The sequence below is a fragment of the Aquarana catesbeiana genome, linkage group LG04 (assembly GCF_042186555.1).
Source record: "Aquarana catesbeiana isolate 2022-GZ linkage group LG04, ASM4218655v1, whole genome shotgun sequence".
NCBI lineage: Eukaryota > Metazoa > Chordata > Amphibia > Anura > Ranidae > Aquarana > Aquarana catesbeiana.
In genome coordinates, this window is record NC_133327.1 from 691214608 (window position 1) to 691231937 (window position 17330).

General features: G+C 44.9%; 2 protein-coding genes and 1 non-coding gene across 4 annotated transcripts in view; 2 read left to right on the plus strand and 1 right to left on the minus strand.

Moving 5' to 3' along the window:
- LOC141141082 (WD repeat-containing protein 43-like) overlaps positions 1 to 13548 on the plus strand; it is a gene marked incomplete in the record, with an annotated part of 19056 nt that extends 5508 nt beyond the window's left edge. Inside the window, 6 exon segments of the mRNA XM_073628789.1 lie at positions 6182 to 6213; positions 8577 to 8640; positions 10470 to 10583; positions 10735 to 10801; positions 11100 to 11146; positions 12422 to 13548. Of these exon segments, the coding sequence (XP_073484890.1) occupies positions 6182 to 6213; positions 8577 to 8640; positions 10470 to 10583; positions 10735 to 10801; positions 11100 to 11146; positions 12422 to 12556 (459 nt within the window).
- Positions 1 to 17330, minus strand: part of PPP1CB (protein phosphatase 1 catalytic subunit beta) — a 336969-nt gene that overhangs the window by 192733 nt on the left and 126906 nt on the right. The gene's annotated exons all lie outside the window — the stretch shown is intronic.
- Positions 218 to 293, plus strand: LOC141142066 (small nucleolar RNA SNORD53/SNORD92). The gene has a single exon (XR_012244311.1). It is a non-coding gene; the product is annotated as a small nucleolar RNA SNORD53/SNORD92 (small nucleolar RNA).

Sequence of the window (17330 nt, forward strand, 5' to 3'; positions counted from 1 at the left end):
TGGCTTTGGCCTTGAAACTCTCCCATGGATGCCATTTTTGCCCGGTCTTCTTGGTGAATCCTGAACATTGATCTCACCTGAGGGAAGTGAGGTCTGCAGGTCTTTAGATGTTCTGGGTTCTTTTATGACCTCCTGGAGGAGTCCTCGTTGTGCTCTTGGAGTAATTTTTGTAGGCCGCTCCTCCATTGGATTGCACACATGGTCCCTTTTTCTTGTCCCGCCATGATGATTCCAGTCTGGTTTCGCTTGTGTCAGATCTCAGGTGAAGACACGTCTCTTGGCTGTCTGAGTGGGACAATAAAGGAGGACTCTGATTCCAGGACTGAAATCCTTCTTTGCCATTTGGAGTCATTGATGCCTGTGTGCCCGAGTCAGGTGTACCTGCGTCTGTATGCATCGCTTGACTTTTTTTTTTTTTTTTTTTTTTCTGATTACATTCTAGTTGGCTAGAGCTTTATTCCCTGTTGGGAACTCCATCTCTGACTTAGACGGCGTGTGTCAGACCTCTACAGAGAGACCACTGCTTCCACACACAGCATTGGTCATACTTAGCAGCTTGCTGGCAGGTTATAGGCTTTCCTACTCGGGCTGTGGCTGCTTTCTGAAGAAAGATCTGTAGGACTTTGTACACCTTTTCTATTGATGCATATGGATTTAAAGGGCAACTCCACTTAGAAAAAATTGGCAAATAAAAAAACTAAAAAATCTAGCGTATACGATCATGACAACGCAAGATATATTGTAATTAAAGGTTGTTATCTTTTCAATCTGCAGCCACTGTAAGTGTTTTTTTTTTTTTTTGTAAATGCAATATGGCCACCTGGAGGGGCTGTGTATACAGAACCCGCCACCCCAGAAATGTAATTTCCAGCTTGTGTGATTGGCTCGCTGAGTTACCAGAAGTCTGCACTAAGATACAAGTCAGATTTTGAGCATCCCCTGCAATCGTGCAGTATTGTGAGACTCCCAAAGTGAAAAAATGTCTAATAGGTTGCAACCCCTTCACTTTCCTCATTAGAACCCTGCAGGTGCAGCAACTGATAATTTTATAAAGTCACTCACATTCACTCATGGACACAGAAACAAACGGCAATTTCTTCAGAATAACAAAAGGTCGGAATCTGCTACAAAGTTTGTTACAATCTCTGCAATGTACAGAGATCACCCAGAGGGGGAGGGGTTTTATTCTCAACAAAAGTGGAGTTACTCTTTAAACTATAAGTTCAGAATGCAGAGATTTACTATTATAGAAAAGATTGCACAAAACTAAAACACATTATTAAATATTCATACAAAAACACATAACATATGAGTGAATCGATCCATATGAATCAATTTTTGTTGTGTTTAAAAGTCCCAGTTACTATTGCGCTTTCATTTAGCTAACTCGTTACACTCTGGGAAACCTATGTCATGTTTAAGGCCCCTTTCACACGGAGCGGATCCATTGGACGGACTCCAGTAGCTCAGCAGGGAGGGGGGGGGAGGATGAGAGAATCGCTCTATTGATCTCAGCTGATCAGGCGGATGATGACAGTTGTGTCTCCACTCACTGTGGGAGGGACAGACCTGTTGGAGCCCCACTGCTCTCTATGGGGAGATCGAATGAAAATGGACAGCCTGCCCGTATTTTTTTTTTTTTCATCTGTTTCGCTGAACGGATGGCGAACCGTACTTATCGCCACCTGTCTGTTTTTGAGCGGATCTTGTCGGATGGCAGGCGGGTGTCAGCGCCTCTCTGCTCTCGCTCTCTGCTGACATCCGCCTGCCCATAGTAGTCAATGGGTGAGCCGAGCGGGCCGATTGTGTGAAAGGGGCCTTAAAATCCCGCATTACTTTAGAAGCATTTTATATTTTAAATCCAAGTGTTTTTTTTTGTTTGTTTTTTAATTTTTATCCAAGTATCGCTTTAAAACCATCCTTTGTACAGAAGTATGGCTGATGCTCTTTTGGCTGTTCTTCTCCAGTGCATTACATTCTGCACTCCTGTGACCCGTATTCAGCCGACAGCGGGGCGAACCTCTGCTGTCGGCTCACGTCTCTCAGCTGGCAGTTTACACAATGGTTATATTTACCCGAAATCTACTTTTTATTAACCACTTCCCACCCTATGATGGCTGAGTGAGGAGCTGCCATCCTGGGTGAACATCATCTGTTCTGTCCACCGGAAGGCAAATCTGTGTACTAGGCTACCATGTGATCGCTGTGACCAATCGCAGCAGATCGCATGGCATCGGTTCACAACAAATGGCTCCTATCCTATTTTATTTTAATCTGTGACTGGTCACTGTGATCACATGGTACAGACAGGGCCAATTACAGAGCATCTGTACCCTATAGCTGTGGCCAATCAGTTTCACAATAGTGTACGCTGGATGAATGCATGCCATTTGTAAAAAAAAAAAAAAAAAAAGTGGTTGCTTAGAAGTTATCACTGTTATAAATAATCATAGTGTATTATATACAGGTCACCTCCCCAGAGTACTTGAGTGTAATTATGGTAACACTTTACTGCTCTGATCACAGAATGTAAACTTTTACTTTTTTTTTTTTTTTTTTTTAACTTTTTTACGTGACGTCACCAGTCTGTGTCCCTGATAACTGCAACACCAGTTATATGATGACTCTGTACTGCATTGGTGACACTATGTTAAAAAAAAATATATTTTTCCAAAATTGTAACTATAAAAACTAAAACGTCACAAAACTCGCCATGCCTCTTACTAAATACCTCGGACTGTCTACTTTCCAAAAAGGGTCATTTGAGGGGTATTTGTACTGTCCGGGCATTTTTTTTACCTCAGGAAATTAGATCAGCCGTCAGTACATCAGGATTGATTTTTGATGTTTTTTGTGTATATAGATATAGTGAAAGTATTTGCCCCCTTCCTGTGTGTGTTGTGTTTTTGTTTTGTTTTTGTTTGTTTGTTTTTTTTTTTTGTTTTTTTTTTTGTTTTTTGCATATTTGTCACACTTAAATGACTCGGATCAAACACGTTATTACACAAAGATAACTCGAGTAAATACAAAATGCAGTTTTTAAATGATGGTTTCATTAAGGCAAAAAAACATCCAAACCTGCCTGGTTTTTTTGCCCAGTCTCTTTCTTATCGGTGAATCATGAACACTGATCAGTGATCTTAGTAGGCAAGTGAGGCCGGCAGGTCTTTTAGATGTTGTTCTGGGTTCTTTTATGACCTCCTGGATGAGTCGTCCTCATACTCGTGGAGCCTTTTTGTAGGGTGGGAAGGGTCACCACTGTTCCAAGTGATCTCCATTTGTAGATAATGTCTCTTCATGTGGTTCACTGAAGTTCCAAAGCCTTAGAAATGGTTTTGAAGCCCTTCCTAGACCGATTACATGTACATTACTTTTTCTAATCTTTTTGTGGCTTTTTGTGATCTGTTAGAAGCCGTCTGACAAAGTGAAGCACGCTTTTTGTGATTTCTTGATTCAACAGGTCTGGCAGTAATGTGGCCTGGGTGTGGCAAGTGAAATTTAACTCGGCTTTTCAAAATAATGTGGTTAATCACAGTTCATGATTCAGCATGGGAGGGGGCAATTACTTTTTCACATAGGGCCAGGCAGGTTTGAACAGCTTTTTTTCCCTCCGTTAAATGAAATTAAAAACTGCATCTTGGATTTACTCCGGTTATCTTTGTGTAATATTAGAATTTGTTTGATCTGAACCATTTAAGTGAGAAATATGCAAAAAAAAAATTATCTTGAAGGGTCAAATCCTTTTTTTTTCACAGCACTGTGTATGTGTGTGTATATATGTATATGTGTGTGTGTATGTATGTATGTATGTGTATATATATATATATGTGTATATATATATATATATATATATATATATATATATATATATATATATATATATATATATATATATATATATATATATATATATATATAATATATATATATATATATATATTCGGGCTCGACAAACCCCGGGCGCCAGGTCGCATTTGCGACTAGAATTAGCGACCTGGCGCCTGGGGCGGCACAGCTTTGGTATCCTGTGTCCGTTCGCCTCCCCCCCCCCCCCACCCCCCCCCCTTCCCGCCGCGATCGCGCTGGGCCGCGCCGGTAATTGAGGCCCCGGCTTTGCGGCCTACTGCAGTCCTATGGTTCCTGGTTCCTTCTGCAATCGGCCTCTGGTGGTGGCCGTTGGTATGACAAGACATCCACCAATGCTAATGGAGCAGCTTTCCCTACCTGTTTTCACTGCCTGCTCATCTCCTTCCCTTTACTTAGAACCCCCAAACATTATATATATTTTTTATTCTAACACCCTAGAGAATAAAATGGCGGTCATTGCAATACTTTCTGTCACACCGTATTTGCGCAGCGGACTTACAAGCTCACTTTTTTGGGAAAAAATACTTTTTTTAATTAAAAAATAAGAAAACAGTAAAGTTAGCCCAATTTTTTTTATATTTTGAAAGATAATGTTACGCCGAGTAAATTGATTCCCAACATGTCACGCTTCAAAATTTCATCCGCTCGTGGAATGGCGACAAACTTTTACCCTTTAAAATCTCCATAGGTGTCGTTTAAAAAATTCTACATGTTGCATGTTTGAGTTACAGAGGAGGTCTAGGACTAGAATTATTGCTCTCACTCTAACGATCGTGGCGATACCTCACGTGTGGTTTGAACACCGCTTTCATATGCGGGTGCTACTCACATATGCGTTCTCTTCTGCAAGCGAGCTCGGCGGGAACGGGGCGCATTTAAAAAAATTATTATTTTTTCTTACATATTTTTTATTTTTACACTGTTTTTAAAAAAAATAAAAATTGTGTCACTTTTATTTCTATTACAAGGGATGGGGCACATTTAAAATTTTTTTTTTTCTTATTTATTTTAACTTTTATTTTTTCACTGTTCTTTTAAAAAAAAAAAAAAAAAAAGTCACTTTTATTCCTATTAGAAGGAATGTAAAAATCCCTTGTAATAGAAAAAAAGCATGACAGGTCCTCTTAAATATGACATCTGGGGTCAAAAAGACCTCAGATCTCATATTTACACTAAAATGCATTAAAAAAAAAATTGTCATTTGAAAAAAAAAAAAAAAATGTCCCTTCAAGAGCTATGGGTGGAAGTGACGATTTGACGTCGCTTTCGCCCTGCAATGACTTGGAGATGGGCGGGGGGGCCATCTTCCTCTCACTTGTCTCCATGTCAGGCCAGGGACAGATCCGGATCTCCTCCGCCGTTACCGACGGCCACGATAAGCGGTGAAGGGCACCGGAGAGCGGCGGTAGGGGGGCCCTCTCCTGCCGCCGATAAAAGTGATCTCGCTGCTAATCTGCTGCAGAGACCACTTTTATCTGAAAGAGAACCGCCGGCTCTTGAAGAAGACACCGGGGTTATGGTAGCTAGCTGCTACCATAACAACGGTATTTCTCTTCAAAGACATGACGTATATAGTCGTCCTGCGGGAAGGAAGTGGTTCATTAAAATGAATTTATTATTTGTCATCTCCCTGCTTGGCCCCTTTCACACGGGCTGTCTGATCAGGTTCGCCTGTCAGTTTTTCAGGCGGACCTGATTGGATCCTTAGCGAGAATATGGTGGTCTTGTGTACCTGCATGGCAGGAAATAAAAGCAGTCACATTTGTTCTAGTCGTCTCTGTGTAAATTTAAGATTGGTTAATTTTTATATTGAAAATAAAGCTTTGTCGGTCGTTTAAAAAAAAAAAAAAAAAAAAAAAAACCTGGCTCCTAACTTTTTTAGCTGGCTCCTAGATTCCAAGCAAATTTGTCAAGCCCTGATATATATATATATAATCAGTGACTGCTCTCCCTATCCCATTTTGGTGGGGAAGGCTTCTGATCATGTGATCACTGGCAGCCAATTGGTGGTCCCTTCATCAGACAGACCTTTCTAACCCCCCCCCACCCCCCCCCCACCCCCAGGCGTAATGGCATAAAGGATGAATTTAAATCTACCAGGCAGTTGGCATTTTCCTGGAGGTCAGCGGTGACCACTTACATGTTCCTTTTATCGGTCCTAGTGGACATCTGGGCACTAAAAATCTGCATGCTTCTTAAAAGATCTGAATGTGAAGTGTACCTGTCGTAAGCAGTGAGAATGTTTGAACTCCTTTTATTCATAAGTACATAGGTTGGGCAGCGGCTTCATATTTAAATCCTTTTTGTTTTTCAGCTCACCAAAAGGTTACAAGGACATCCGTCCAGGTGAGGACACGATCTGACTTGTTTGGAACCTTTTTTCCCAGTTTGAATTGGTTTCTGGTTTTCACATGGAAGTAGAATCCGTTATCTAACGTGGTCTTAGCTCCTAGAGGAATGTCTATACAATTCCTGGAAGTCCCTGTATGATACTTGTGTACACTATACGGCCAAATGTTTGTATACGCTCGACCATCACACCTACAATATAGGCAAAAGTATGTGAACCCTCACCAAATGGCGTTCAAGGGTCCTGATAATACTCCATCATACAAAGACATTATAGACCTTTGTGCTCTTCCAACCTTGTGGTAATAGTTTGAAGATCCTTTTCTGTTCCAGCTCCATAGGGACATGGGTTGACCAGTTTGGACCAGCTCCATAGGGACATGGGTTGACCAGTTTGGACCAGCTCCATAGGGACATGGGTGGACCAGCTCCATAGGGACATGGGTGGACCAGCTCCATAGGGACATGGGTGGACCAGCTCCATAGGGACATGGGTGGACCAGCTCCATAGGGACATGGGTGGACCAGCTCCATAGGGACATGGGTGGACCAGCTCCATAGGGACATGGGTGGACCAGCTCCATAGGGACATGGGTGGACCAGCTCCATAGGGACATGGGTGGACCAGCTCCATAGGGACATGGGTGGACCAGCTCCATAGGGACATGGGTGGACCAGCTCCATCAGTTTTCAATCAATAACTTGGTATTGATGACTGCTATTTTATCTAAGGAAAATTCCCAGAATATGGTCTGTTGGTGTTTCTGGAGAACTAAAGATATCTACTCCCAGCTTTAGACAATTGTGCTCTTCTAAGTTTGGTGAAGACCCTTTTCTGTTACACCATGACTGTGCCCCCCGTGTACAAAGCCAGCTATATAGACATGGTGTGACCAGTTTGGTGTGGAGGAACTCCAGTGTCCTGTACAGAGCCCTGACCTACTGATCACCTTTGGGAGGAATTAGAAAGTTGACTGTCATCCAACATCGGTACCTGACCTCACAAATTCCCAGAGACGCGTTCTAAAATCTCGTGGAAAGTCTTATAACCACAAAGGGGACAATTCCATAGTAATGGCCATAACTTTGGCATAAGATGTACCTTTGTAGCTTGTATAAAGAATTGTGGTCAAGTGTCTGAAAACATTTTTACTACAAGGGTTCGTCAGTTTCTGCACTTGTTAACTCTATATCGAATATTAAAGTGCTGAAACTTTTTGAAGACCCCTTGTATATTTGGTTAAGTTCCCACAATGTAGGGTATTATGCTTTTTATTTCAATCAGTTGTCTTTAGAGTAGTTCCGCCTGCAAAAAAAAAAAAAAAAATTACGTCCGCAGCTATAAGTCCTGTAGCTGCTGACTTTTAATATAAGGACGCTTACCTGTCCAGGGAGCCCTGATGTCCTTACCCAAAGCCGTGCCGTCCCTCGCCTCCGGGTGCTGGCCCCAGCATCTTCAGTAAGGGAAACAGGAAGTTTAGCCTTGCGGCTTCACGGCCTGTTTCATGCTGCGCATGCGCGAATCGCGGTGCGTGTTCTGAATGGTCCCTGCTGTCTTCTGGGACCTGTGTGTCTCCCAGGAGACAGCGGTGGGAGGAGGAAAGGCCGGACATGGCGTAGTTGGCCGCAGAATCTGTGGTGCTCTTTCGCCGGGAATGTGGGAGCAAATACCTGGATTTGTGGCACGGGGGGGGGGGATCGGATCAACAGAAGTTGCGTTTCTGGGTGGAACTCTGCTTTAAAGTGATTGTAAACCCTCACAGTATCCCCAGTGAAGCGACTGGCCTCAGGTGAAACAAAAGCTCCTACATAAGTTGTACCTGTTTATCTGCAGTCTTCTCTACATCTGTTCAAAGTCCAGAATTTTAAACTTGTCTGAATAAAAAAAAAAAAGGGGGGGAGGGGGAGCTGAAGTTACTCTACAGAGCTGATTGGAGGGACGAGACACCCCCTCCCCCGCACAAATGAACAGAGCTGAAGCTCTCGCCCCTGTCACTGTTTTTCTTGATGTCAGGAAAAACTTGTCAGAAGTGACTCCTGCAGATGGCAAAGGAAGGAGGCGGCAGACAGAAATGACACTTAGTGCTCTGGACTGAGACAAGTACACACTGTAGAGGGATATACTTTGTTCATATTTTATGTCTGAGGATTACAAGCTTTCATTGAATGTTGCAAATCTGCTATAAATGACATCTGATCAGCTACAGAGTTCATAAATGGTATAGGAATAGATAGTCTGAGTAAAATGGCGCACCCTGTAGGCTGCTGAGTGTATATATGATGAGTGCCATAGACACACATGTAGGCTCGGCTTCCATCTATCCTTGCACTGCTTTCTAATCTTTGTCTCTCATCTTTAGTGCGATATTGATGGTACGCTGGATGAAGTCGGTTCTTGTTAATCACGTCTCCTATCTTTCTTCGGTAAGTGTTTGTCTTTTCCTGACCATTTTATTACACAGCCGTGAACCTGAGACAGAAAAATGAATGTCCTTTTTGCCTGCCTAGTATAGCTTCTTTCGTTGCCGCCTCTTATCACGTGCCCACCCTGGCCGGCTCTTGCCGTAAGCATTCTTGTTGCAGAATGGTGACCTTGTTTTGGGTTCTGGGTTCATAGCCCGCCACTTCTTGAAGATCTTTGTCAAGCAACTTGTAATATATAATGTGCAAAACTTTTAGGCGCTTGTGAACAAATGCTGTATGGATGATGCTAATGGTGACCATGACATGAAGGTTTAGAATACAATCATTAAATGAAATGCAGTTATTGGTGTAGGGGGAAGGAAGCTGGGGGAGGAATGAAGCCGGGTGAGGAAGGCCAGATGAGGTTGCTGAAGATGGTTTAAGGTTAAAAACCTTACACCGTAGTAAGATTGAGCGCAGCAACCAAACACGAGGTGGTCTCACAGCATCAACATGGTCTCTGCAGAGAAATGGCAAGGAAGAGCGGGTATTTCCAGATACCATCCAAGCTCTTCTGCAAAGGCATAAAGAAAGGAGCAACGTGAGGGCCAGAAACTTCAGTGATCAGCCAAGGAAACGTAATGTGCGGCAGATAAGAGGCATCATGCAGTTTTCCTATCCCCCATCGGAAGATGTCCAGTGGTGCCATCAGCTTACCCCTGGTGGGACACCCATCTACATTATGGAGATCAGATGTTGTTACAAAGCCAAGGAACTCCCCTATGCACAGACTGGTGTGTGGAAAACTTGACAGCCGATGCTCTGGACCAGGGGTAGGCACCCTCGCCACTACAAATCCCATCATGCCTCTGCCTCTAGGAGTCCTGCCTGTGATTGTCAGGGTCTTGCAATGTCTGATGGGACTTGTCGTTTCACCACAGCTGGAGGGCTGAGGTTGCCCTACCCCTGCTCTGGACTCTGGAGTCCAAACTTTGATATTTACCTGTAGCAGAAGGTAGTTTGTTTGCTGGAGAGCTGTGAGGATGAGAATCTGCGGGCAACAGAAGCCTGGTAGAGGTTCTTTGCAGGTTTGGGTCTACATTTCTGCACATTGGTGGTTTGGTCTTCTCAGTCCTGAAAAGTACAAGTCAGTTATATGCAACACCACCTGGGAGGTGCCGGATCAGTCCCAAATTCTGCAGCAGGGCAGTGAACCAAAACATGGCCAAAGTCCTAAAGAACGATGTTCTGTTTCAATATATTGAATTTTCAGGGTAAACTTGACACGGTCATGGTTTACCCATGCAGGGGGCCGAGCTACAGTCTCGTGTGTTTGTGTGTAAAAAAAAAAAAAATCTTCAGTAAAAATCCAGGAGGAGATGATTTGGCACATTCAAAGCCCTCCTGATCTTAATCCATTATCTAAGATGAACTCAAGACAGAAGACACCCCAAGAACCTAAATCCATAGAATAACAGAGCTTGCTTCTCCTAAATGTTTGGAACAACCAACCAGCCGTGTCCCTCAGACTGGAGATCTGATGCTGCTTGAAAGCCAGAGGGACACTGGACTCCAAATATGTGATTTTAAGGTGTGTGAAGAGTTCACTGATTGAGATTTGTATTTTGCTTTCTTTTCACAAGATCCAGTTCTCACTTGCAGTAGCAACTCTCACTGGTTTAGAAAGATTTCACTGCTACCATTTTTTTTTTTTTTTTCCCCCTTGGAGGTGGCTCCCGGTATCCTCGGGTGTAGATAAAATCGCTAGCTGTGATTGACCCTCTTCACACGGGCGGTTCCATGTTCCTAGTTTAATCGTCTTGTCACGGTGGATTGTGTTTTTTTTGCAGTTACCAGATCTGGTCCCTCAGCTCGGGTCCCTCTATCAGCTCATGGAGACGCGGGTGAAGACGCTGAATAAAATGTCCAGACTGAATGGAAAGCTTTATCTTCTCATCACACAGGTGAGATGACGGTCTGGGAGGGGGTGGCGGGTTTTTCCCCTGTGGGGTATTCAGTCGATTTGTACGGACACTGGCAGGGAAAGGAGTATAGGGGACGGTCCTGTGACGTTTTCTTGTCCGGCCCTGATGGGTTATTTTGGTTTTGCTGTAGGTGGCCACATCTGAGATCTCACAGAGGATACAAGCCAACCAGGAGGCCCAAGTCGTGTATGAAGAAGGTGAGTTCATCCATTATCCGTGGGGGTTCCATGTAAAGACCACAACAAAGATTGGCTATAAGAAGAGGGTGCAGTGTATGTTCCTCTGTAATTCTCTGCCTAGGACTTGCAGTTTGCAGCCTGTCGAGAGTGACTGTACAGCGATCAATGCAGATCTGAGTGGTGCTCGTGTCCGGGGATGTATGCACTGCTCCGATATGAATACATTGCATGTCTATTCACTTGTATATCATTGGGGGGGGGGGGGGGACAGATATAAGCTGACACACTGTAATAAGACGTTGTTTTTGTGTTGCAGAGTCTTCAGATGAGGAATCTGGAGAGGAGCAGAATACGGACTCTGATGTGAGTATATTATAGTTTTGTTCTGAGTCTCCCATTGCCGTGAATTCTCAGAACGCAGCGATCGCAATTCCTGAAACCACTGGGATGGGAGTTGGGCGGATGGGAGTTGGGCGGATGGGAGTTGGGCGGATGGGAGTTGGGCGGATGGGAGTTGGGCGGATGGGAGTTGGGCGGATGGGAGTTGGGCGGATGGGAGTTGGGCGGATGGGAGTTGGGCGGATGGGAGTTGGGCGGAGGATGGGGTACGGGGGAGGATGGGAGTTGGGCGGATGGGAGTTGGGCGGGGGGGGGTACGGGGGAGGATGGGAGTTGGGCGGATGGGAGTTGGGCGGGGGGGGGTACGGGGGAGGATGGGAGTTGGGCGGATGGGAGTTGGGCGGGGGGGGGGTACGGGGGAGGATGGGAGTTGGGCGGATGGGAGTTGGGCGGGGGGGGTACGGGGGAGGATGGGAGTTGGGCGGATGGGAGTTGGGCGGGGGGGGGTACGGGGGAGGATGGGAGTTGGGCGGATGGGAGTTGGGCGGGGGGGTACGGGGGAGGATGGGAGTTGGGCGGGGGGGTACGGGGGAGGATGGGAGTTGGGCGGGGGGGGGTACGGGGGAGGATGGGAGTTGGGCGGGGGGGGGTACGGGGGAGGATGGGAGTTGGGCGGGGGGGGGTACGGGGGAGGATGGGAGTTGGGCGGGGGGGGGTACGGGGGAGGATGGGAGTTGGGAGGGGGGGGGTACGGGGGAGGATGGGAGTTGGGCGGATGGGAGTTGGGCGGGGGGGGGTACGGGGGAGGATGGGAGTTGGGCGGATGGGAGTTGGGCGGGGGGGGGTACGGGGGAGGATGGGAGTTGGGCGGATGGGAGTTGGGCGGGGGGGGGTACGGGGGAGGATGGGAGTTGGGCGGATGGGAGTTGGGCGGGGGGGGGTACGGGGGAGGATGGGAGTTGGGCGGATGGGAGTTGGGCGGGGGGGGGTACGGGGGAGGATGGGAGTTGGGCGGATGGGAGTTGGGCGGGGGGGGTACGGGGGAGGATGGGAGTTGGGCGGATGGGAGTTGGGCGGGGGGGGGGTACGGGGGAGGATGGGAGTTGGGCGGATGGGAGTTGGGCGGGGGGGGGTACGGGGGAGGATGGGAGTTGGGCGGATGGGAGTTGGGCGGGGGGGGGGTACGGGGGAGGATGGGAGTTGGGCGGGGGGGGGTACGGGGGAGGATGGGAGTTGGGCGGACGGCATTGGCCTTTTAAGGTTTTAGTTAGTTTTGTAATAATTCTCTCCATTTGTTAGGATAATTGGGAGGAGGAGGAAGACGAGGATGATGGAGAATCTGAGACATCGGGAGATTCTGAGGAGGACATGAATGTGGACAAAGTAAATGGCGATTCTGATGGAGATCCGGGGAATGAAAGTGAAGAAGAATAGCAGTTTCCCTGTAGAAGGGACGATTGTTCTATATAGTGCCCAAACTGGCCGGCCCGTCGCTGTGTAGACTCTCGGCAGCTGTGCTGAAAGACGGGGTGACGTCAGCAAGATTGGGAGCCAGACCAACCTACAGAATGTTTAACCACATCTGCCTTTTCACTGAGAATCCCATCCGCCCTCCCAGTTCCAAACCTCTCAACAACTAGTCCAGACCTTCCTCGGATGTTTCATCCATAACCTTCGGTTCATTTCCGTGTACATTTCTGCTGTCGTTTCTACTTCTTTTTTTTTTTTTTTCCCTACCATGTGACACATCGTGTTCTTGGTTTCATTTGGTTAGTTGGAGGCATATTTGGTAGCAAACCAATTTTGCGGGAAATGGCGAAATTTCTCAGACATTTCATTATTGTTCCTCGGCCTCATAGAAGGGAACTGAACAAACTTTTTTTCAAGCAGCCCAAAACCATGAATTTATCTTTATTTTTCAGTCCCAGATGTTTAAGCCAATCAAGCGTGGAATTCAGTCGCTGTCCGATCACCACTTGTCCATTCTCCAACTATTTAATTTTTACTGTTTTTGCTGATTTTTACATATAAATCTGTGTAATTGGCTTGCGTTTTTTTTTTTTTTTTTTTTTTGTGCATTTTTAAAAATGAGAGTAAACGGACTTCGGTTTCTTTTTTTATTTTTAAATTAAGCCTGTACATTTCTGAAAATGGCCATCGATCCTTTACGGTGTAAAATAAACCTATAAAAAAGAGAAATTTCCCTCCCTTTAAAGCAATTTTCTTTTTCTTCAGCAATTTTCGTTTTTGTTTTTTTTTTTTGTTTTTCTGAAAGCTGAATTTGTGTTTTTATTTTTAAGAGGCAACTGCAGTTGTTTGTATAACCTCCAGGATATAATGTACAGTATATTTGTCTATAAAGCTGTTAATGGCATCGTTAATAACGCCACCTTTGTAAAGTGAATAAAGAAATCTAGTTCTCCTTTTGTCCTGTGTTGGTGTTGTGAAGATCACATGGTCATCTGTTTGCTGATACTAACCAATCACATCTCCTTGTTTTGCACCTCAAATTTCATTTTTTTTTTTTTTTTTTTTTTTTTTTTTTTTTTTGCTTTATCAACAAAAGGTTTTCCAGCGTCTCTGCTGAACCTGGCCGGCGTTAGCTGTGTTGGGTGTGGTGTCCTTGGCTTTATCCTGGGAGAATTGTTCACTCGGCACTGCTGGTACAGGGGGGGTGCTCAATGTTTGGTCTAAACCAGTGATGGAGAACCTTGGCAACCCAGATGTTATGAAACTACAATTCCCATGATGCTCAGGCACTCTGCACTGTAGTTGAGCATCATGGGAAATGTAGTTCCAAAACATCTGGGGTGCCAATGATCGCCATCACTGGTCTAAACTAACATTGAGGGATGGATGAGGAAATTTTTAGGATGGTATGGAACCTAAGCAAGTGTTGAAGGCGGGTGATATTTATGATATCAGGGATGATCCATAAGGGGGGTGATATTTATGATATCAGGAATGATCCATACATGTAGAAGGCGGGTGATATTTATGATATCAGGAATGATCCATACATGTAGAAGGGGGGTGATATTTATGATATCAGGAATGATCCATACATGTAGAAGGGGGTGATATTTATGATATCAGGAATGATCCATACATGTAGAAGGGGGGTGATATTTATATCAGGAATGATCCATACATGTAGAAGGGGGGTGATATTTATATTAGGAATGATCCATACATGTAGAAGGGGGGTGATATTTATATCAGGAATGATCCATACATGTAGAAGGGGGTGATATTTATGATATCAGGAATGATCCATACATGTAGAAGGGGGGTGATATTTATATCAGGAATGATCCATACATGTAGAAGGGGGGTGATATTTATATCAGGAATGATCCATACATGTAGAAGGGGGGTGATATTTATATCAGGAATGATCCATACATGTAGAAGGGGGGTGATATTTATATCAGGAATGATCCATACATGTAGAAGGGGGGTGATATTTATGATATCAGGAATGATCCATACATGTAGAAGGGGGTGATATTTATGATATCAGGAATGATCCATACATGTAGAAGGGGGGTGATATTTATGATATCAGGAATGCATAGTGAATTCGGATACACACATCTCAAATACAGAATTTGTAAATACATTTATAGAAAAGTCAGACTATGATGGGTCATTAGATATTTCAGTGGATGTGGCTGCATTTTCTAGCCACGTATCCCAAATCCTGCCATATTTAGCAGGGCATTTCCTATGAACATATATCTTCTTTTTTTTTTTTTTTTTTTTTTTTTTTTTTATATATGGCAAGACCTGGTTGACTGCTGAAATCCATTCCTGAAGTGTTGGTGGTGCGACTTGCAGCCATTTCCTCGCTATAAGTAACCTAGCTGTGAACAATACCCCCTGGAGGAATATTTTGTGGAATTTATCCGAATCAGGGAATATTCCCAGCAGGCATTGTTTTGGACACAGCGTCAAAGGGGATCCCATCCCATGGTGTATGAACTTAACAATATGGAACTAATAATCCTGTATCGCCGGGCACGCCCAGAGATGATGAAAGAAAGTGCTAGAGTGGCTACTACATCTAGGGCATAGTGGATTCCGGTCAGGTTTAAATTTAGCCAATCTGCTGGGGGTTAAATATGATCTATGCATAATGTACAGTTGTGTGATGCGATCAGATAGTTTAGTGGACACCTTTTTATTAGTACTCAACGCATCTTCCCATTCGTCGTCCTCCAACTCCCCCACGTCCCGGGCCCATCGCTCTTTCAGGTTATACACTAAAGTGGTTGCGGAAGGTCGGAGTAGAGAGTTATAGAACACCGATATAAGTTTGCAGGAGTCTTGACTTTTTATGATACAAAGAACATCAAGGTGCTCTACATTAGGGGAGTCGTCACTGAATTGTGTTTGGAGGGCGTGGCGGAGGTACCAAATGCATGGAATTTGGAAGATGAAATGATTTAAGTACATTACCACAGTAGACGTCAGACAAATACCTTATCCCCTGGTTCAGCCATATGATGAAGTTGGGGATAGTTAACAGTTCTTGCAAACTAGGGTTATCCCATAATGGTGTGTGAAAATGTGTAAGTGGTATTTTCAGTTTGCGGCCTATTACCTCCCATATTTTACAATGATGATACGGTAGACTTTTACGTCCACTCAGCTGCCCAGTGCCCTTAAGGTCCTTGAGAAGAATTTGGAAGGGGTGTGTTAGTCCCCAGGCGTAGGGAGGAACATATCAGAGCTAGGTATCGTTCTTTGTCCTGTTTGTCTAAAAAGAAAAAGTGAGACAGTTGTGCAGCCAGGTAGTACAGGTTAAAGTCTGGCAGTGCCGCACCCCCTAGCTCTGTGGCATTTTTAAGTGTTTGCCAGGACAATTTATGTCGGGTTGTCCCCCATAGGAAGGAGTTGAGAAGGGCCTCTATAGACTTAAAGATCCTAAGGGGTATATAGGCTGCAGCATGCCGCAAGACATACAGGAATTTGGGGAGAAGGACCATTTTGATAAGGTTTACCTGGCCCATGACCCCCAGTGGTAGTTTAGCCCATGTCTGTGTTTTAGCTTTTAAACTTGCTATCAAGGGCTCTAAATGAAGCCTAATGTAGTCTTCTGGTGTACGGTTATTACAACACCGAGGTATGTCATGGAGCTAACTCTGAGGAGAGGAGACAAGGCCATTATATCAGTGGGAACGCTCATGTCTATGGGAAGAATCAATGATTTGTCTCAATTGATCTTTAAGCCAGAATATTTACCAAAGTTTTGAATAATCTCGAGGGCTATTTTTAGGGATGGGCCAGCGTCTGCTAAATACAACAACATGTCGTCCGCATATAACTGATCTTTTCTACCAAGTCTCCACATCTCAGCCCTTGGACACCAGAATGTGCCCTGAGGGAGGAAGCAAGGGGTTCCACTGCTAAGCCATATAATAATGGGGATAAGGGGCAACTCTGACGGGTACCCTTAGAGAGGGGAAAGGGATCAGAGACTTTTCCATTGACCAAGATCTTGGCACATGGATTCTGGTATAGGAGTTGAATCCACCCAACATACCTAGGCCCAAATCCAAAGCGTGTTAAACATTCCCAAAGATAGTCCCACTCGACGGAGTCAAGCGCCTTGGCGGCGTCAAGGGACACTACTATGAACCTAGTTGGTCATGTTCAGCTTGCAGGTTCATATGTAGCCTACGTAAATTGTATGCTGTATTTTTGGCTGGCATGAACCCAGTTTGGTCTGAGTGGATTGGGGTCAGTATCACCTTATTCAGGCGCAGTGCCAAGATCTTGGCCAATATCTTAATATCTAATTGGAGTAGGGATATTGGGCGGTAAGATTCAGGGAGAACTGGGTTTTTCCCTGGTTTGGGTATCAGCACAATATAGGCTTCACACATGGAAGGGGGCAAAGAACCAGATTTAAATATATGGGAGAATAGGTCATGAAGTCTGGGAACCACGGTCTCAGTATACGCCGTGTAGAATTCAAGGGGGAGACCATCAGAGCCAGGTGCTTTAGACGGGTTAAGTAGAGACATGGCTTCAATTATGTCATCCCTAGATATAGGAGCCTCCAGCATCGTATTTTGGTCGTATGTCAGAGTGGGCACTTCTATATTAGCTAAGAGTGTGACTAGTTCCTCATGGGGGTTGTTGGCAGTAGAGGAATACAGAGATGCGAAGAAGGAGCAGAACTCCCCAGCCACCATATCAG